The sequence below is a fragment of the Nyctereutes procyonoides genome, unplaced genomic scaffold, assembly GCF_905146905.1.
Source record: "Nyctereutes procyonoides isolate TBG_1078 unplaced genomic scaffold, NYPRO_anot_genome, whole genome shotgun sequence".
NCBI classification, from domain to species: Eukaryota; Metazoa; Chordata; class Mammalia; order Carnivora; family Canidae; genus Nyctereutes; species Nyctereutes procyonoides.
Genome location: NW_026575052.1, coordinates 34,776,945 through 34,799,773, shown reverse-complemented (window position 1 = coordinate 34,799,773; position 22,829 = coordinate 34,776,945). Strand labels below are relative to the sequence as shown.

At 34.7% G+C, this 22,829-nt stretch overlaps 1 protein-coding gene across 1 annotated transcript in view; it reads left to right on the top strand.

The window, feature by feature from the left end:
• Positions 1 to 22,829, top strand: part of CWC27 (CWC27 spliceosome associated cyclophilin) — a 194,801-nt gene that overhangs the window by 98,942 nt on the left and 73,030 nt on the right. The window contains exon 11 of the mRNA XM_055331789.1: positions 1,259 to 1,362. Coding sequence (XP_055187764.1) covers positions 1,259 to 1,362 — 104 coding nt within the window. The remainder of the gene's footprint in view (positions 1 to 1,258; positions 1,363 to 22,829) is intronic.

Genomic DNA, 22,829 nt, shown 5'->3' with positions numbered 1-22,829 from the left:
GCTATATGTGTTGGATGTAGATAAGAGGTCAAAAGAACTGAGTAATGCACTTTGGTAACTGATACAGGACAATGGCTTTTTTTTTTTTTTTAAGATTTTATTTATTAGAGAGAGCACAAGCAGGGGGTAGAGGGGGAGGGAGAAGCAGACTTACCACTGAGCAGGGAACATAATGTGGGGCTCAGGACCCCAGGCTCATGACCTGAGCTGAAGGCAGACGCTTAACCAACTGAGCCACTCAGGTGCCCTTAAGACAGTGATTTAAATGAGGAAAAAAATGTATAAGATTTGGGCATCAAGAAGAAACACAAAGGTTGGATCAGTATGGAGCTATTTAGACTTAAGATTTCACAAAATCTTTCAGCTTTTGTGAAAGATGGCTTGAGTATCTTTTAGACCTTCTCCAAACTTGTTAACCTACTCAAGTTTACAATGTTCTTTGAATATCTGTTATTCACTCTAGCTTTTACTGAAATAGAGTGAATGCCTGACATTCACAGATAGGAAATGCAAAGTTTTGACAGGCCACAAATGACCCTAAGGTTTCATATCATGGGTACAGAGCACAGGAATGTGAATCTGCCCTAAAACTGGCGTGTAGAAACCAATCATGTAGGGACTTGTAACAAAGTCAGTATTACATCTCAGTTTACCTTTAATATAGGATTGTATTAATAATCAGAATACGTCAGCCTGCTAGATTTCACACAAAGGGTGGAATTGTGGTATTGAGTGTGTTAAAAACTAGTTGAGTTTTAAAAATTCAGTTTAAAATATTTTAGCACTGCACCTAGTATGTAATTGCTTAATAAATGGTAGCTTCTGGTGCCAGTTCAGGGATTCATCAAGTTTTAAAGCCACATCTTTTTGTATATGTCCGGGTTTAGCAAATAGAATTTCTATTAAAATTTTGTTTTGATTCAGGATCTCCAAGATTTATTACACTGGAACTAGAATGTTAAATTAGCAGGTGAATTAGGAGAAAAGTGGATCATTTATCACTTACCTGTTTCTGTTTTATATATTTGCAAGGGATTTTTTTTTATAGGTAATTCATATTGCTATTATGAAAAATTGCAGCTTTTACCATATTCTTTATCTGTGTGTCCATATCATAATACACATGTAAGAAGCAAAATGAATTAAATTTTGTTTCTCTTAGATATTTAGTGTACCTGAAAACCAATAATCCTGTTTTTGCTAGACAATTTTCTTTCTCAGTGTATTATATACTTACATAACTGCTTTTGGTTTATAGTGATGAACTCAGAAAAGAAGCAAGACAGTTAAAGCGGGAACTCTTAGCAGCAAAACAAAAAAAAGTAGAAAATGCAGCAAAACAAGCAGAAAGGAAAAGTGAAGGTAAGGATATTTATCAGGTTTTTATTTTCATTTGGTACATATCTTTCTTCCCTCAATCTCTTCTTCCTTCCTTTTCTTTCCCTCTTCATTCCTTCCTGAGTTTTGCTTTTATATATATATATATATATATATATATATATATATATATATATATATATATATATATACTTTTTTTTTTTTGACAGCCAACAAAATAAATTTCTAGTTAGGATTTTGTCTAAGAAGTAAATTCAGTCAAACGTGATCATAAGTATTATTCTAAAAAGCGTAGTGAAAACTAACAGATTTGACATCAGACAAAATTTAACTGCCATAGCATATTTAGGAGTTCACAAGAATGGAGTGTTCATTTTTTATATTGTATATACCCTTTAAAACATTAAGAAAAGCATTTGGGTACTATGTATTAACTTCAGTAAACATTTGTGCATTGCTTTGAATAATATGAAATTAAAGTCTTGTTTATGTTAAGACACTGAAAATCTAAAATACTAATAAATAAAGCTCATCAGAAACCATTCAAAATAATATCCTGCTATTAATACAGGTTAAATGTGTTCTTTATTTTACTATTTTTATGAAACTAAGAGGGCTTTTAAAAAAGCTGTTTCACTGATGATCTTTAATTTAAAACTGTTTCAGCTATAGAAAGTGTAATGTTCAATTTCCAAATTCACAGATTGGACCCCTCTGTTATCTTGTCCCAATAATAAATTATATTGTATATTCAATGAACATGATGAGAAATTTTATTGTTAGCTTTAATAATACATACTAAATTTGGCTTAACAAATCTGCTTTATGCGTATGTCTTCCATATACTCATGCTGTTTGGATACCAAGAAGTATGTTTATCTACTAGGTTCTTGTAACAGTTACTGGAGATATATCAAAGAATAGGATGCCACATCTGGCCTTAAAGATTACATATTCTGATACAGATCAGCAGTACAGCATTTGACCATAGGCAGTATATATTTTTAAGTAGCTCAAGTAATACCACATAACCATCTAAAGGACATAGTTCTTAGGTTATTTGCACCATATCCCCCACTGACTGACTGTAAAGTGTCAAAGTAAACACAAGTACTTAGTGAAAAATTCAAAGTCGTTGATTTGAATGAAACTATAAAAAAATTAACTCATCATAATGCCACAAAATATAAGCTAAATTTAAAAGAAAGGATAAACTTATGTGTGACTAGGTCATGTAGGTAAAGTATAATGCAGAACAGAAACCAGCTATATTGGCAGTACTGAGATTTCAAAGAAGTACAGTGAGGGTTATTTTATTTTTAAGTTTAGACATAATTTTCTCAGAGTACTGTTCCGTATAATTAAAAACATTTTGAATATATGGAAATAATTCCTTTCAACCAGAAAAAGCTTTTACTTGAACTTTTAATTCATCTTTGAGCTAATAATTATTAGTATGCCCATGTCTCAAGAACCATGCAGAGCCAGAGGTATGAAGTTGGCAAAAAATGGATGGTTCTTGCCTTTTGTATTATGATCTAATAGAGGAGTGAGAGAATTGGAAATAGATAATCACTGTAATAGTGTTCTATAGTTAAGGCTTATATTAGATATAAACAGTGCTGTTTTAGTTTGTTTATATGCATTTGAAAGGTTTTAAAGAATGGGTTGAATCTTAGAATGATTTCTTAACACGAAAGAGAAGATTCTTCTAGGGTTTCTAGATTCTTCCAGAGCTTATTTCAGTCTATTTATGAGAAAGTTAGCCATGTTAAAATCTTTTTTTATGCCATAATTAGAAAATTATATTAGTAATTACCTCTCTGAATTTAAATTTCCTCGTATCTTCCAGAAATACCTGGATTTTCCTTAAATCTCAATGTCAGCTAATATTAGCTTCCACAAAAAATAGGGCATTTTATTTATTTATTTTTGATTGTTTTATTTTGAAATAATTTTAGACCTACAGAGAAGTTACAAATACAGAGTTCCCATATTCCTCTAATGTTAAGGTCTTATACAACCATAGTACAATGATTAAAACCAAACATTGGTTTTGACTAACTATGGACCTTATTAGAATTTCACCAATTTTCCCACTAACGACTTTTTTCTCTCCTATTTTTCCATCCAGAATTCCATATTGCATTTAGTTATCATGTCTTTCCTTAGTCTCCTCTGATCTATGACAGTTCCTCAATCTTTCCTTGTCTTTCATGTCCTTGTGACTTTGAAGAGTCCTGGTTAGATACCTTGTGAAATTGTCTTATTTGAGTTTGTCTAATGTTCTCTCAGGATTAGATTAAGGTTATGCATTTTTTTGGCAAGACTGCCACAGAAATGATATGTCCTTTCCAGTGCATTATAAAGCTATCTATTGTCTTTTTACTCTTGATACCACCTGGATCACTAGTGTTTAAAGAAATGTCTGTTGAGCTACTACTCTCTAAAGTTACTCTTTTTCCCTTTGAGATTTTTAAGTGTTTGGGGAAAAAAATACTTTGAGACTGTCTATCCTGTTTCTTTTCAAGCTTCCTCCCACCAACTTTAGTATCCATTGGTGGGTCTTGCCTATAGACAACAGTTTTTACAGCGATGTTCTAATGATGACTTTTTATTTCCCTGATTCCTCTTTTATTACTTGAAATTCTTCTGTAAGAAAGATCTCTATTTATTTACTTATTTATATCAATTTGGCTTATGAATATTTATTCTATGTGTTATCATCCCAAACTATCATTACTTTATTTTATTGTTCAAATAGTACCAGAATTAGTTATTAGTAATTCTTTCAGGTTGGCTCCTGTGTCTTTTTAACTTGCTCCCAACTTTGAGCACATTTTTACTTTTGAGCATAAGATGCTCCAAGTTGATCTTGTGTTTTCCCCACTCCAGATTTGGAATCACTCACTTCTCCAAGGAATTCTGGTTTTCCATTGTATTTAGAAATCAAGATATAGGCACTAAGTCAGTCTTTTTATTTTGATTCTCATAATTTTAGAGTCCTACTGGGAGCAATATTGTTTTATCACCTTTTTGTTAAAATGCTGAACAAAATTTGCTTTTAGCCCCTATCTGTGATGCATTATGATTTGCCTTTTTCCTGGAATTGTATTTCCTCTAAATTTACTTGACCTTTTTAAATTGACTAGTATGGCTAATGTTAGAAAATTGTTTATTATGAAATATTTGTGAATTTCAGTAAACACTACATTGTATTTGAAATTCACATGTTCCTATGAAGTTGTTTTTTTTTTTTTTTAAGATTTTATTTATTTATTCATGAGAGACACACACAGAGAGAGGCAGAGACACAGGCAAAGGGAGAAGCAGGCTCCGTGCAGGGAGCCTGACGTGGGACTCGATCCCGGGTCTCCAGGATCACACCCTGGGCCGAAGGCAGGCGCTAAACCGCTGAGCCACCGAGGGATCCCTCCTATGAAGTTTTTAAGTCCAGTTTTCCTTCTTGCCTCGATTAAAAATGACCCCATGAGGCATCTCATTACACATCGTTTTAGAAACAAAGTAGAATTTTAAGCATCCCTGAATATATGTCAGAAGTTAGCCTATCTTCTCATCTGAAAGATATTCCATGGTTAGATCTATATAAACTCTGGGAACAGATCCAAAGGTTCTCATAAGCATTTTCATAATAAGATCATCACAGGGAAAGAAGTTGAAAGTGTTACTTGACTTTGGCTCTATAACTTCATATATCAGCCGAACCTATTCAGGAGAGATTTCTTGATTGGGTTATATGGCTACATATCTAGCTTTTATAAAACATTTTCTTTTAATCCAAGACTAAATTATCTAAGTTTTGTGACAACTCTGGATGATTTGGTCTTTTGAATATTATATAGTATATCTAAAAATTTAATTTGCCAATCGACTTATTAAAAACGGTTTTTATTAGGTATTTTGGTTTGTAAACTATTGTGCAATATAGACACAATATTATTTTCCAAATGAATTTCCGTCTAGATGCATGTACCACATCTGCTAATATAGAAAGACTAAAAAATATACTAATTTTGATATTTTAATAGTAATTTTGTAGTAATATTAAGTGCTTGTTATATGTAACACTAAAGATTATAAGAATACTTTAGAGTATTATATCTTCTCAAAAAATAAGCCGGAAAGTGTTAAGATTTTTAAGTTCAGTTACTTTTTGCAGTGACATTATTTAAGCCTGTGGGACTCCATTTTCTTATAAATCCAGGTAGAAAATGCCCTGTGTGCCCCTCACGGTTCTTGTTAAGAAGTGAATTAGATAATGAGAAGACCTTTAATAAATTTACACTTCTATGTAACAAATAATTTTAAATTTGTAAGGAGAAAAATATAACTATTTCTGGTTCCATTTTGTCCTATCCAAGTCCTATTAATGGAAATTTTGAATTTTAATACTGTGTTGCCTGATTATATATAATCAATATAGCTAGGTGTAAAATACAACATAAATCAAAATTTCAAAATAAACATTCCTTTCAGGTACTTTCACAATTACATTTCTATAATAATATTCTTTGTTTAAAAGGGGTTTATGTATGAGGTTGTCAACATTCTTAAGTAAAACATCCATTAGTATTATTTCCTGATTGTATGAATTTATCTGTCAAGTCTAATACTTGCAGACTATTTTAGAATTTAACGTATTATCCTCAGAATAAAAGTACTTGAGAAGAAATCATCAGAACAAAAAAGCTTTGCATTCTATGTTTGTGCATTCATCTTCCCAGTTTTGGCCTTGTGTGAATGGAGGCCTCCCATTTAGCATTTAGCCAAGTGTTCTAATAGATGTGATACTTTATCAGGGCTTCAGTCGTCTGGGGAAGTCTCCTTTGATCAGAATGCCTTTGGTTTTATAATCTTTACCCAGTTTCTTGGGCTAGATCCTTAGCCAAAGGTGTATAGACAACCAGGAATTTATATTCTAACTATAGTTGTACTTCTAAATCTCTTCTATCACCGTAGCCAAGTTACTTTAAAATCAGGACCCATTTATTTCTCTCTGTATAAGTTTAAGATAAATAAAATGTGTTATTCCTATTTTTATAATGTTTTACTGTTATGTATTTCCTTTTTATTAACTCCTTCAGTTCCATCATAACAGAAAATAAGATACTTTTGTTGCTTTTACATCAATAAATACTTTGGGCCCCATACAATTGAACAATCCTAAATATATTGCTATTCAGTACTACCTTATTATGGTGACATGTGTACAGGCACACGTCCAAACCCATCAATCTATACATGTCCAAAAAAGTGCAGCTCTTTTATATACCAGCTATGCCTCAACAAAGCTGCTCCCCCAAGAATATTTTTTTATTATTATTATTTATGACAGTCACAGAGAGAGAGAGAGAGGCAGAGACACAGTCAGAGGGAGAAGCAGGCTCCATGCACCGGGAGCCTGACGTGGGATTCGATCCCGGGTCTCCAGGATCGCGCCCCGGGCCAAAGACAGGCACCAAACCACTGCGCCATCCAGGGATCCCTCCTCCAAGAATATTAATGCACAATCCATAAACCTCTTAACATCTCTGCCCTCATAAGAAAACATACACTTACAGTTGAGCCAACCTATTAATCTTTTGCAAACCAATGTAAAACAAAGCTTCTCTATGAAGTAAAAATGTATATAGGACCATTTATTTTTTTCTTCAGTCTTCTCAGGAAATCTCAAAGTCTGCTATTCCTTATATCACAAGGATATTGTCAGATAACAAATATGGTTGTACTTCTACATAAGTATAGAAAGAATATAAGAAAAGCATTACATAAATATAACCTCATAATTTTTGCCATTGGTTTGCCATCTAAATATGTCTAAAGGCTTCAGATAATGTCTGAAAAGAGGTTTCACAAAAAAAGTAAAAAAAGGCTTCACTTTTGAAAATGAAAGAAAACGTTGAGGAATAAAGCCATTATTTTCGTCTATAATTAGAAATTTTTATGATAGTGTGAAATTTGACTCTATGATTTAAAACAGTTAAATTAGGGGATCCCTGGGTGGCTCAGCAGTTTGGCACCTGCCTTTGGCCCAGGACATGATCCTGGAGTCCCGGGATCGAGTCCCGCATCAGGCTCCCGGCATGGAACCTGCTTCTCCCTCCTCCTGTGTCTCTGCCTCTCTCTCTCTCTCTCATAAATAAATAAATAAATCTTTTAAAAAAATAAAAATAAAACAGTTAAATTGTATTCTCAGTTGAATGCAGAATCTGTAGGTTCTAACACCCCAGTTTAGGTGAATGAGGAATGTAGTATTTTACTTTAAATACCAGCAATGTCAGAAGAGATGTATTACAGGACAATCCTGTTTACAGCCTGGGAGTCTCTTTAGTCCCACTGTAAATCATCCAGGCCTGTGCATAGGGTTTTTATAACAATTTGGAATAGGATTGATAGTTAATTGGAGATAGAGTTGGTTTCCTGTATTGACTCTGTCAAGATCTTTAACAGACTATATAATCCTTTTCATTAAATTATGTCTCTAAGTCCTTTCCAGGTTTGAATTTCTTCCTATCAAAACTAGTATCAAACTGAACATAGTCACATAGAGGTACAGGTTTAGACATATTCTCTAATCAGTTTTGGAAAGATCCTCTTTTCAAAGTTCAAAGCACACAATACCTATTCTCTAACTAGTGCCAGAAATTAGAGGAGGGAGGGCAATCTGAGTTTGTAAATCAAGAAAGAATTTTAAAGCCTCTTCATGAACACATCCCTAGAGTGTTGTGTACCTCTCAAATTGCACTGGACTATTTCAGGTTTCGTGAGACTCTCTTTGGATTAAGTCAGACTAAGGCCTCTCAGGCTTGATAAGTTGTAAAAGTATATCGTTTATGACTACTTTTCATCTATCATATAATGTTAAACTAGCTTAATCTTGGTTTTTATAAGAAACAGAAGCTCTTTTGGAACGTTAGCTCTGTGTTGTGCCTAAACACCATGCAAAATTCATTCCCCTCTCTAAGCAAACTGGTACTTTTTTTCCAAAGCACTTAACTTCCTTCAGATACTTGAGTCATCATTTTTTTCTTGGAGGCTGTAAGTATCAAGCCTATTTTTCCCACAGTCAACTCTTAATCTAGTCTGTATGCTAACTTTTAATGCTATTTACATAAAAAAGTAAAGGTGTATTTGTACTTGACTCATAGAAAGCCTCTCAGGCCAGCCATCAGTAATCCTCTGTTTATTCTTACTTTGTGTATGGTACTAACTGATTATTGGGTTCTAAATACAGAACAGATTAAAGAGTAATAAAAGTGAAGAAAAAAAAAGTGAGGGAGAGTACCCTTTAAAAGGGGAAATGTTATGGTATATGAAATATACCTCAAGAATTAGAAAATAGATAGGTAAGCAAGCAAGCAAACAAAAGAAAATCCAGGGTAGGTAGGGCCTGGCCTGTGGATCTTGCTAGCCCACTATTTTATGGGACTTAAACAAAATTAAAATTGAAAAAGTGAGAGAGAAAGGCACAGCAAGGGACATTCATTCTGGCAGCAGCAAGAGATGATAGCTGACCCCTTGACAGCAAGAAAACACAAGAATTAATAGTAACAATATTATTGGTTTGTGGTACTTCGTTATACTTTGAGAGCAAATAGTATTAAAGTTATTGATGCTCTTTCAATTAAGAAAAGTTTAATGGTCCTTATTATTGTTTAGTAAGGCAGAGAGAGATTGGGCAACAATTCTAATTGGGAAAAAAACCTTAATCATTTTAATCAATTAAAGATAAAGATTCTCTTTTCTGAGATATTCAGTTGTAAGGAATATTTCATTTCTTAGAAGTCCTAGAAAAACAGACTCCCTCTATTGCCAGGGTAATCAGTCTCTAAAGTAAAATTTTATTAAATACATGTCATTACCTTCGTGTGCCAGAAAGCATGCTGTCTTTTTAACAATGTCTTTCAGTAATATTATTTTAAAATAGTGGAGACTTTTAAAGACATATAACAAATGTAAAGATGTGCATACCCTCACATTTAGACCAAGAATTTAATCTTTTGGTAAAGTGACTAAGAGATGATCATCTCTAATTTGAGAGTCCATGAAGTACTTTGTTCGTTTTTGGACAGTCCATCTTAGACTTTCTCAGTGGCCATCGTGAGCAAATCTTGTTGAGCTTTATTTTAAGAATCATACATTAGTGGCATATTTAACTTTATGTACAATGAGAAACTTAACTCTCATCTGTTGCTGTTTTTCTGAGCCATCGTGTTAAAGGTATGTCTTTGCAACCCTTCACTGTCTTAAAATAGTTTTATTTATTTATTTATTTATTTATTTATTTATTTATTTATTTATTTATTTATTTATTTTAAAATAGTTTTAAAATAAGAATTATTTCTGCCTGGTAATGGGTGCAATTCCAATATAGGAAATTTGACAAGCGCCTTTAGCTATATTTTTAGGAACTGCACTTTGTATTCCTGTTACTAATATTGATGCCATTACTAACGCAGTAAAAATAGATTTGTTAATTGATACAGGTTAGTAATAATCTGTGGCCTTAACTGTCTCTTTTTTTTTTTTAATTTTTTTTTTTATTTATTTACGATAGTCATACAGAGAGAGAGAGGGGGGCAGAGACACAGGCAGAGGGAGAAGCAGGCTCCATGCACCGGGAGCCTGACGTGGGATTCGATCCCGGGTCTCCAGGATCGCGCCCTGGGCCAAAGGCAGGCGCCAAACCGCTGCGCCACCCAGGGATCCCAACTGTCTCTTTTTTAAAAAGTTGTATTATTTCTTCCAATTATAAAAGTAATGTACAACCTTTGCAAAAATATCAGAAATGTAGATAAAAAGGATAAAAAAAAAAAAGATAATTGTAGGGGCACCAGGTCAGTCAGTTAAGCATCTGCCTTCCACGCGGGTCATGATTCCAGAGTCCCCAGATGGACACCTGCATCAGGCTCCCTGCAGTCTGCTTCTCCCTCTGCCCCTCACCCCACTCATGCGCATGCTTTTGCCTGCGCACATGCACGCTCTCTCAAATAAATAAAATCTTTTAAAAAAGAAAAAAAAAGAATCACCCCCATAATACTTCTGCCAAAGACCAGCATTGTTAACTGTGTGATATATTTTTCAACTTTTTTATCTTCATGCCAGAAACACACATGTATTATTTTCCATAATGCTATTTTATCATAGTCTTGTTTGTAATATGCTTTTTAAAAAACTTTACAAGTGAAATTGATAACTCTTAAATGGACAACGTGATTTTAGATGTATTCTTCCTCTTAATTTTCTCATATCAGAGGAATATAGAGGACAATGGATGGATGTAAAGACTGTATAAATGTAGTCGAAAGGTAAAAAGTTCCCGCCATTTTCAGCTCTAGGGTTTATAAGGTGTGAGGGCACTGACACCCATGGACTCCATCTCCATTACTGACCAGCATTATTTATACTTCTCATGAATTAATTCTAAACAACAACAACAAAAATACTGATTGACATTGCCTGGCAGTGTGCCACCTCTTCATTTCTCAAGTGGCCAGTGATAAATCTGCAAGGAAACATTATAATCAATATTGAGAGCATGAACTGAAATAATTACAAATTTGTCATCTTTAGAAAGTAAGAGGGGAGGGGTATGTGGGTGGATGCACATGTTGTTTATTTTGTTTTGTTTTGATGTTTAGATTGTCTCAAGGGGAGAGCTAATATCGTCATTAAATTTTGATTATAACCAGCATTCCCATTTGGGAGTGGAGTTGTTAACTATTCCAGATTGCTGTCAAGACCTTATTTTAAGTGAGATGTTTTTCTTTTATGTGACATTTTATGAGGTTTTGCCAAAAATGACATCAAACATATAATTCATTTGAGTGCTGAGTTTCTTCCACATCTTGCAGCACTTAATCAAATTTGAAAAAGATAATCTTTTCACAACTTTAGAGTGTAAACCTGTGAATATGTTTCATTAAAAGTTACTTTGGACAGTTTGATCTGTGTGGAATTAAGTTGATCTTTTTTTTTTTTTTAACAATTAATGCAATATGCTGATACTTTTGAGTGGTTATGTTTTCTAAATTCTTCAAAATAAACTGGCAGACGGTATAGATGCAGCTTTTGAGTATTCATAATTTTTCATGCAAAAAACACATAATCCCTAAATTATATTAATAGCTACAATAAAAAATTTGAAATGCCAGAAAGGACAAAAAGAATGAAGAAGTTCTCTCAGAATATCAAAAGATATCAAAATATTAAGAATCTTTAAGACTCTATTTTGAAGTACAAAAGTAGTTTATATTGATTTTTTTTTAATGGCCACACAAATATGCCTATTTAAAACATTATGCTGCATTGTGTTTAAAATATGAAAGTAGGCTAGCTTTAAGGAATGTCTTGAACATCAGAAAATCTGATCTTGGGCTCCTGGATGGCTCAGTCAGTTTAATGTCTGCCTTCCACTCAGGTCACCATCCCAGGGTCCTGGGATTGAGTCCCACATCAGGCTCCCTATGCTTGCCTCCTTCTCCCTCTGCCTGCCACTCCTCTGCTTGTGCACATTCTCTTTCTGTCAAATAAATAAAATCTTTTTTAAAAAAGAAACTCTGATCTTGACTATGCTCTATTTTCAATGAATAGTTTTGTGCAGTCATTACAGAGTTGGGGTCCTGCAAGGGGCATCCAGGCTTACCCCTTCATCATATACATCAAAAGCCAAAGGCCAGGGCAGCCCGGGTGGCTCAGTGGTTTAGCGCCGCCTTCAGCCCAGTGCGTGATCCTGGGGTCCCGGGATCAAGTCCTGTGTCCAGCTCCCTGTGTGGAGCCTGCTTCTCCTTCTGCCTGTGTCTCTGCCTTTCTCTGTCTCTCTCTCATGAATAAATAAATAAATAATAAGCCAAAGACCACCAATTAAGGGACTGACCCAAGATCACACAGCAAGCTCAGGTACTCTGGCTTCCACGGCTCTGTATTTCAATTTGATCAAAACTTGAAGAGATACAGTCAAAGTTTTCATTGGTATTTATTGAAAAATACTTTGGTTTTTGGGAACCCTGGGTGGCGCTGCGGTTTAGCGCCTGCCTTTGGCCCAGGGCGCGATCCTGGAGACCTGGGATCGAATCCCACGTCGGGCTCCTGGTGCATGGAGCCTGCTTCTCCCTCTGCCTGTGTCTCTGCCTTGCCTCTCTCTATCTCTGTGTGTGACCATCATAAATAAATAATTTTAAAAAAAATTAAAAAAAATACTTTGGTTTTGGTGAGAAAAATTGTTTCTAAAACCCTTTCTACAAACCTAGAGTCTTTTGAAAAGCAGATTATTGTCATACTTGTAGTGTCTTTTCAAAGGCTAAACATGTAACTTTGCAATGTCTGGCAAAAAAAAAAATTTCATGTTATAGAAAAGGTTAATTTCTTTTTTTTTTTTTTTTTGAAAAGGTTAATTTCTGGCAACATGGCAGTCTAAGAGTCCAAACTAATCCTTCCACTGAAAACAACTAAAAATGTTGGATATAATATAAAAACATTTTCTCATATTATCTTATGAACTTGCACAACAAACAAAACAAGAAATAACCAAACCAGGGAATAAGTAAAAATGTGAATTTAGAGAATAAGTGGAGCACTCGGTCTGGCTTTAACCCTAATGACATTTGCTAAACTGGCTGAACTAGAGAATTGTTTTTTGAAGTCTTACAAACCTAAGGTTTTCTCAAAGTAGGGAGTATCTAATAGAAGAGTATCCCATATAGTTGGGAGCCCAAACATCCCTATCCTTAGTGGCGGGACGAATTAGAAATAAGCAGAATCACCTCACTCCCATCAAAGAACTACAAGGAAAACTGCCTGTCTTGAATCATGGCAGTTATTTTGGGGCAAGAACATTTCCTATGGACTCTAGCAATAAGAAAGTCTTCTCATCAGTTTAGAGACCAATTTTATCATGCCTCATTGGCCTCAACCAAGAATTCAGTTGGAAACAGTCCTGGATCCTTAGTACCCCCAGAAGTCTGATACAAGCAAACATAAATCCTTTCAGGAGAAACCTACTTTCATTCACTGTGCTCACAGAGAGTTCGGAAGAAAATGAGTAGCTCTGAATGAAAAGACAAACACACCAGATACTTGACAAAAAGCTAATGGAAATAACAGACAACAGAATCAGACTCACAAATTCTTCAGTTTTTATTTAGATATTAAGTGTTAATTATATGTTACATGTTTCAAGAAAAGAAACATTAAAAAATATATAGAACAAGAAGATTTTAAAAGTAACTTAGGAAATCTAGCAATGAAAAGTATATAATAATTGACATTAAAAATTCAATAGGTTTTATAGCAAATTAGACATAGCTTAAAATAGCATTGGTAAACAAAGAATTTACCCCTGCCCCTTGCAGGACCCCAAAGAAAAATTATATGGAAGTCAGCACAAAAAAGAGCTAGGAGACAGAAGAATAGAAAGAAAAAAATATATATCCAGTAAATCTAATCAAATTCTAGGAGAGAATCAAAGGACAAACAGAGGCACTATCTGAAGAGCTAATAGCTGAAAATTTTCTGTAACAAATGGAAGAGATCAATTCATAGAGTAAAGAAGAATGAAAATACCTAAAAGAGGGTAACAATAAATCCAGATGTATTCACACCATGATAATATTCAAAGCATTCAACACAAAGAGACCTTAAAAGCAGCCAGAGAGAAAAGACATTACCTTTAAAAAAAGGCACATGGGTGGGTCAGTTGGTTAAGCATCTGACTTTTGATTTCTGCTCAGATCACATTCTCAGGGTTGTGCAGTTGAGCCCAGCACTGGGTTCTGTGCTTAGCGGGGAGTCTGCTTGAGATGTTCTCTCTCTCCATCTGCCCTCCCCCATTGTGAGCTCCAAAAAACATAAAAAAGAGAATTAAAAAGCAAGAGCTAATTTCTCAACAGCAATGATCATGGACATAAGACAGCTTGTTATCTTCAGTATAGTGAAGGAAAGTTTTGTTCAGACAGAAAAACAGATATTTTACTACCTACCTAAGGAAGGAAATTCTAAAGGACATACTTCAGGCAAAAGATAAGTGAGCATAGATAGAAGATCTGTACTGCAGAGAGAAAGGAACATAGAAAGTAGTACATATATATCTAAAGAAATAATGAGTAAAATAATAATGTCTTAGTATTTAAGATAAAGATAAAATTGGGACTTCTGGGTGGCTCTGCAGTTGGGCACCTACCTTCAGCTCAAGTTGTGATCCTGGGTCCAGGATGGAGTTCTTCATTGGGCTCCCTGTGGGGAGCCTGCTTCTCCCTCTGCCTATGTCTCTGCCTCTCTTTCTCAGTCTGTGTCTCTCATGAATAAATAAATTTTTAAAAAAATAAAGATAAAATACATAATAAAAATAGTATTTAAGTTGGAGAAGCAGGTAAATGGAGTTTGGAAAAGTATTCTTGTATGGATCTTTGTTCTGGAAGAAGATGGAAATACAAATTAACTTTAGACTGTAACATATGAAATATCCATGTTAATATTTTTAGGAAGACTACTAAAAGGACAGGAAAAGGTCATAACTTCTAATCTAGTAGAGAAAAAGATGGAATTAGAGGGGGGAAATTCAATCTGAAAGGAGACAAGAAAGAAAAGAAAAAGACATGTATACTGAAAACATTAAAAACAGTGCAGTGTATAGATCAGTAGATCTATATTTTATATAGATAGATTACATTGAACTAACTCAAAAACTTAAACTCTTCATCTAGAACACCAAGACTATCAAACTGGGCTGAAAAACAAATTCAATACTACGCTATTTACAAGAGAAACATCTTGAATATATTGGACGATTGCATCTTTAAGGCAAATGTATTATTATGCATAAAGAGGGGCTCAATGTAATAACATCTTCACTTTGCCAGGAAGATGTAATAGTCCTAAATGTGAATGGACTTAGTAACACAGACACAAAATACATGAAGCAAAACTGATAGGCTTATAAGGAGAAGTAAACAAGTCTTTTGTATTGGGAAATTTTAATACTCTTTTCTCAGTAACTGAGTAAATAAGCTTATAAAAAATTAATAATAACATAGACAATTTGGACTGTATAATTAACATGCTTGATATCATGCACATAAACAGAGTGTAGCCCTCAACAACTTCAGAATACAGACTCTTTTTCTAGCACTCTTGAAACTTTTATGGAAAGTGGCCACATTGTGGGCTATAAAGAAAAAAATTTCAGAGGATTGTTTTCAAACCAGCTACCTGCTCTAACAAAATACAGTTGTTAACAATTAAGAACAATTGATTTAAAGTTACTGATTTCCAAATGTGTTGATGTGGCTGCAGCAATACTTAGAAGGAAAATTATAGCTTTAAGACTTATATTTCAGGAAATTACTGGAAACATTTCCCATGTAAATGAGCTTTAAAAATGCAGCAAAATTAACCCAACAAAGTAGAAAGAAGGAAACTGCTTCATGGCTAGCAGCTCATTCAAAGACCCAAGTTTCTTTCATTTTATTTTTCTACCATCGCTGAGGATGTTTTCATAGCCTACATCATTGAACCTGGCCCTTCGCTGAACCTTCATATCAGTGTTCAGCAGGAAGGAAGGGGAAAGAATAAGTACCAGACAAGTGGCTTCATCATGAAGATGTACTTGACCCAAAAGTTGCACACAGCAGTTTCAGTCATACTAATGGTAATACTAATGACATACTAATAGTAGTCAGATCCTACTATTCTGAATCAGATGCCCATACCTAGCTGTAAGAAAGGCTAAGCTTCATTGGGTGGCTGAGTGCCTAGCTTAAACTTAATGTTGGGGATTAGAAGGATTTTAATGTCCTATCATTAAAATGTAAAGAGGGAGAATGAATTCAGGGAGACAATTAACAGATGCTGTTACATAATATTAACAAAAACCTAGGAAAAATCAAAAAGGTAGTAGTCCATTTGTTCAGGAAAACTTTACCAAGTCTTCAAGCCAGGTTTAAGAAATAAATAAGATTTCACTGCAAAATGAAAGGCAGTAAGTTGAGCAATAGTTAGAACAGTGACCTGCAGGGCAGCAGTCATAACTGATTCATCTCTATATTCCTGGTGCCTGACATGGTGACTGGCAAAATACAGGCATTCAACAAATAATTGCTGGAGGAATTAATGAAATTAACCTTCATTTAAGTAAATAATTATATAACTTATAAGGTACGGGGAAAAAGAAAAGAATGAAGATGACTCAAGATAATCTACATTTTTTAGCATGAATTTATGGTAAAATGAGCATATATGAACAAATAATGAACAAAGTAATATTAGATAATAAGGGCTATGAAAACTATATAACTAGACAATGTGATATAGTGACTGGAGGACTGTTTTATTTTTTTATTTTTTTTAAGATTTTTATTCATTTGTGAGAGACACAGAGAGCGAGAGATGCATAGACACAGGCAGAGGGAGAAGCAGGCTCCGTGCAGGGAGCCCGACGTGGGACTCGATCCCGGGTTTCCAGGATCACACTCCGGGCTGCAGGCGGCACCAAACTGCTGCGCCACCGGGGCTGCCCTGGAGGACTGTTTTAAACTGGATAGGGGGCAGCCCCGGTGGCGCAGTGGTTTAGCGCAGCCTGCAGCCCGGGGGCATGATCCTGGAGACCCTGGATCGAGTCCCATGTCGGGCTCTCTGCATGGTGCCTGCTTCTCTCTCTGCCTGTGTCTGCACCTCTCTCTCTCTCTCTGTCTCTGTCTCTGTCTCTATGAATAAATAAATAAAGTCTTTAAAAAAATAAAAATAAACTGGATAGGGATCAGAAAGGACCAGTCAAGAAACAGATTCTACAGTCATCAGAAAATAGAAAAAATATTTTAACAGCTTCATTGAAGAATAAAGTGAACAATTTGTTATATTCTGACACATGTATGTGCCTTTGAAACCTTCACAGTCAACACAGTGAACATATTCTTGAAGGTCCAACATGTTCTCATGCTTCTGAGTAATCCCCTTTTCAATCCCCAGGCAACCAGTGAAATTCTTTCTATCACTATAAAACCATTTGTATTTTCTAGAATTGTATTTAAATGGAATTGTATACTGTACCATTTTTTGTCTGGCTACTTTGACTCAGCATAAGTATTCTAAGATTTATCCATGTGGCTGTGTATATCAGTAACATTCCTTTTATTACTAAGTAGTATTCCATGATACAGATAATACTCCACAAGGTTTTATGTAACCATATACTTTTCTCTTGGGTAAAGATGTAGACCAGAATGGCTGGGTCATGTAATCGGTTATATTTAACTTTTTAAAAACTGCCAAGTCGTCCCATTTTACATTTCCCACAAGTAATGTATGAGAGAGATATCCTCGATCCCCATTAACAGTGGTATAGTCATTCTTTTTTAAGATTTTATTTATTCATTTGAGGAGGGGGGGAGGGAAAAAGCTCAAGTGGGGTAAGGGGCAGAAGGAGAGGGAGAATAGAACTCCCCACTGAGGGGGACCCTGATGTGGGACTTGATCCCAGGACCCTGGGATCATGACCTGAGCTTAAGGCAGATGCTTAACTGACTGAGCTAGCCACCCAAGCACCCTAGAACTCTTTAAATTTAGTCATTCTAATAGTTTGTAGTGTTATCTTGTAGCTTAATCTGCATGTCTCTAATTAATAATGATGAGCATCTTTTCATCTATATGTATTATATATAGGTTAATATATAATCTTGCCATCTATATTATAATTTGTGGCAAACTACTCAATTCTTTTGCCCATTTTTATTATGGGTTATCTGCCATTAGATTTTGAGTTCTTTATATATACTGGATATAAATCCTTTATCAGATATATAATTTTGCAAATATTTTCTTCCTAATAGTAACTTCTTTTTCATCTTCATGCCAGTCTTTCAAAAAACAACTTTTCCATTTTGATAAGGTCTAATTAGTTCACTTTTTAAATTTTTGGATTGAGATTTTGATGTTGGATCTAAAAAATCTTTGCCTAGCCTTAGGTCACAAAGATCTTCCCCTATGTGTTCTTCTAAAAAAATTTTTTTCTTTTTTAAGATTTTATTTATTCATTTGAGAGAGAGTACAAGTTGGGTGAGAAGTAGAAGGAGAGGGAGAAGCAGACTACCTGCTGAGCTGGGAACCCAATGTGGGGCTTGATCCCAGGACCTGGAGATCATGACCTGAGCCAAAAACAGATGTTTAACCATCTGAGCCACACAGGCGCCTCAGTTCTTCTAGCAATTTTATCATTTAAGATTTTACATTGATGTATATGATCCACTTTGAGTTACTTTTTGTATATAGTGTGAAGTATGGGTCAAAGTCATTAGTTGTTGGAGACCATGAAGCAGTGTTAGGAGTCTTCTACTTTGGGTAAAGGTGGGCCAGGTAATTTGAACTAAACTAGAAAAGCTGGACAAATATTTAAAATCTTTTTAAAAAATATTTAGCACCTTAGAGAACTAACAAGAGAGTGAAGACTTTCATGACTAAGAGCCAGTGAAGAATGGAGGTGCAGATTTGGGGGCAACTCTTCCCTTAAGAAAATTTGCTAAATTCAGAGGGCATAGTGGTGAGATTAAAATGTAATGCATTGCTTTTGATAGCCTCTTAAGGAGAGGGGACAGGGAATGGACTCCAGGACCTAGAAAGATGATGTCGTGAATATTTTGGGTCTGGGTCTTTTCTCTCCTGGTGAAGGCTAAGTGGAAGTGGACAGGCCTGTGTAGGAATACAGCTTCAAATCATCTCAGTCTCTGAAATTGGATTAAGGTGATCTTGGATTGCTAGTGCCTTCATATACTGGCAGAACCCAAAATAAATTGTCACTGAAGGAAAATAACATCATCCCAGGCACTACATTTTTCTACAAACTGTTCAGCAAATGCAATATCTGACCTACAGTTAAAAGTAAGCAAGCATACAAAGAGACAAAATCAGTTGACTGAAACCAGCAGAAACAACCAATAGGAACAATTGTGAAGGAACTCCAGAAATTGAACTTATCAGAAACAGTCTTTAAATTAAATATACTTACTTTGTTCAAGAAGCTCAAAGACAAAACTGAGTACCCCTCTTAAGCTAGAAAAAAAGCAAATTAAACACAAAGAAAAAAGAAATAATAAAAAAGAAAAGCAAAAATCAATAAACATGCATATAGTATAGATTTGACAAAGACAAACACATTCTTTTAAAAGACTAATCATGTTGCTAGACTTTTAATTAACTTGGATAAGAAAAAAATGTAAATAGCCAATAACAGCTTTTTTAAAAAACATAATCACAGATCTCACAAACACTAAAATGCTTTCAAGACTATCTAAACAGGGATCCCTGGGTGGCGCAGCGGTTTGGCGCCTGCCTTTGGCCCAGAGCGCGATCCTGGAGACCCGGGATCGAATCCCACGTCGGGCTCCCGGTGCATGGAGCCTGCTTCTCCCTCCGCCTGTGTCTCTGACTCTCTCTCTCTGTGACTATCATAAGTAAAAAAAAAAAAAAAAAAAAAAAAAACTAAACAAAAAAAAAAAGACTATCTAAACAACTTTATACTACTATGAAATAGTGTGCCTTACTAAGACTAACCTAAGTAGGATTCTGAATGTTTTTTCTAACTTAGAGAAATCAAATCCATAATTTAAGACTCAGACATAACACCAATCTCACAGAAATTCAATCAGAGACTAAAAAAGGAGCGAACACTTTACTGTTCAATTTATGAAGCTTGTACAATCTTGATAAGAACACCTGGTAGAGACATTTCAAGAAAAGATAATTATAGGCCAACCTCCATAAATCCTAAGCAAAATACTAGTATATCAAATGAAGCAATATTTTCAATGTATAATGCATTCTTACAAGTTTGGATATATTCCAAGAACGCAAGTTTGAAGATTCAAAATCAACCAATATAACTTACTATATTAATAGAATCAAGGGAAAATCATTTTATCATTTTGAGAGGAGAAAGAGCATTTAATAAAATTCAACAGGTGTTCATGATTTTAGCTAAAAATTCTAGCACACTAGAAATAGGACTGTACTATTAAAAAGGGTATCTAAAAATTATAGCAAATATAGAGAAAATTATATCTGGCATGAGATAAAAATGTACATTATAATCTCTCTTATTCAGCATCATTACATTCTTAAAGATTTACTGGAGAACCTAGCTGGTGTAATAAGGCAAGAATTAGAAGTGAAAATATTCAGAAAAGAAAAAACATTAAAGGTGCTAATTTTCTCCAAAATTCTACAATTTCAGTGCTGTTTCAATCAAAATCCAACAGGTTGTGTAGAACCTAATAAGCTGATTCTAAAATGTATAGGGAAATCCAGGTAGCTAAAGAGAGTCATAATGGAGATGAAGATAGTGACAACCGTATGTTATCTGATACCATAAAATTAAGTAGTGAAGACAGTGTGGGATTGGTACGATGACTGGTGGTTATGGGAGACAGAACAGGCAGCCTGGAAAGTTGGCCCTGCAAAGGAATAATGAAAGGATAGTTTTTTAGTGATTGTGTTGGAACTATTAGATTATTAATTTGAGGACAGAAAAATACTTGACATCTTACACCATGCATAAAAATCAATTCCAGATAGACTTGTAGATCAAAATGTGAAAAGCACAGAAGTAAAACTTCTAGAAAATAGTTTAGGAGAATCTCATTATGACATTGGTGTAGAGATATAAAGATTAGGACACAAAAAGAACTACTTATAAAGAAAATGTTTGTTCTGTTATTATGTTAAAATAAAAAACCTGTGTTCATTAAAGACACCCTGAAGTGAGTGAAAAGGCAAGCCATGAAATGGAGGAAGATATTTACAAGGTAGCCAGAAGATCTAAAGAACTATTATTAATCAGTAAGAAAGATAAATAGCTCAAAGAAAAATGGGAGAAAGACTGCAATAGCCACTTAGCAAAACATCCAATGCCCAATAATCCTAAGAAAATTTGCTCAACCTCATGTGTGTTCAGGAAAATGCACACGTTCTCCAGAAGAATGACAATATCCATTGGTACTGAGAATGTGGAACAATGGGACTCTTACCCTCTGTTAAGAGTATAAATTGATACAAGCATCCAAGAAAACATTAGGCATTTTTTCCAAAGTTAAAAATACATATAATCTGTGACCCATGGATTCTACTCTTTCCTTGGTAAACAGTCATTAGAAATGTATGCAGTGTATGAGAAGGTTCATGATAGTATTACCTCTAGCAGCCAAAAACAGACAAAACACAGCACAAATACCCATCAACAGTAGAATGGTTTTTAAAAATGTAATACCAAAAAAAAAGGTAATACATTCATAGAATACTATATACCAATGAAAATTAATGACCTATAACTACACACAAAAATTCATTTATGAATTCACTTATATAAAATGAAAAAGAAGGTAAAATTAAGTAGTATTTAGTCACACATGCTGAAGTGCTACTATAAACTGAAACTGTAAAGAAAAGAAAGGATGTGATTGTTGCAAAGGGTATTAGGATGGCTGCTTTTGTCCCAGAGGAAAGGACAGACAGACAGTAGCTGGGATGGGCAGCAGGAGTACCTCTATAGGACCAGCAGGGTTTGGTTTCCTTACCTGGTTGTTTACTTTGTGATATATCACTGAGCTCTATATTTTAAATCAGTGTCCTTTTCAGTATTGGCATTACTTTCACAATAAATGCAATATTAAACATACACACACAAAGGCAGGATATCCTAACAAAGAATTAAAAACTCCTGTCCTTCAAATGCTTTTATCATTTTGAGTTCCAACTATGTGTTATTTCCGCACTCTTCTCCCCGGCCTTCTCCTGTAAGCCCCCTAACCATCAATATCTGACTCAGTTTAATGACAGCTACAACAATAATAGCAATTACCATTTCAAAAATACCATGTGCCAGACTCTATGCTAGAAGATTTATTTATTTTATTTGGGGGCGCCTGGCTGGCTCAGTCAGTAGAACATGTGACTTTTGATCTCAAGGTTGGGAGTTCAAGCCCCTCATTGGACATAAACTTTACTAGAGAGAGTGAAAGTGAATTTAACTTTACACAATGACCCTATATAAATAGACATTACTATCCCCATTTTACAGATGAGGAAATAGGCTCAGAGAGATTAATTTTTCCCATTTCACACAATTGTAGACCTGGAAGACTGAACATTTGGGTCTTTCCATTTTATGATCCTGCAACAGAAAGTCTTCTTTGTACTTTTTTTTTGTACTACTTTTTGCCTGCTTATCTGGAAGGTTCTTAAAGGTTTCATTTTAATTTCTTCTCACTAATTGAGAAAAAGCACGGCGCAAGTACCATTTTCTTATACCTCTGGCTGTCCCTTTTATACAATATCCAAATAACCTAACTCAGATATGCCCGCTAAAGATTTTCCCTTTCAACAATGAAATTACATTTTATAGAGTAATTTTACAAGATTTTCCATGTTACTTGACTCTTTTCAAAAGAATTACTACAGAAGCCAAGACATAAAATCAAGAGAATGCTCTC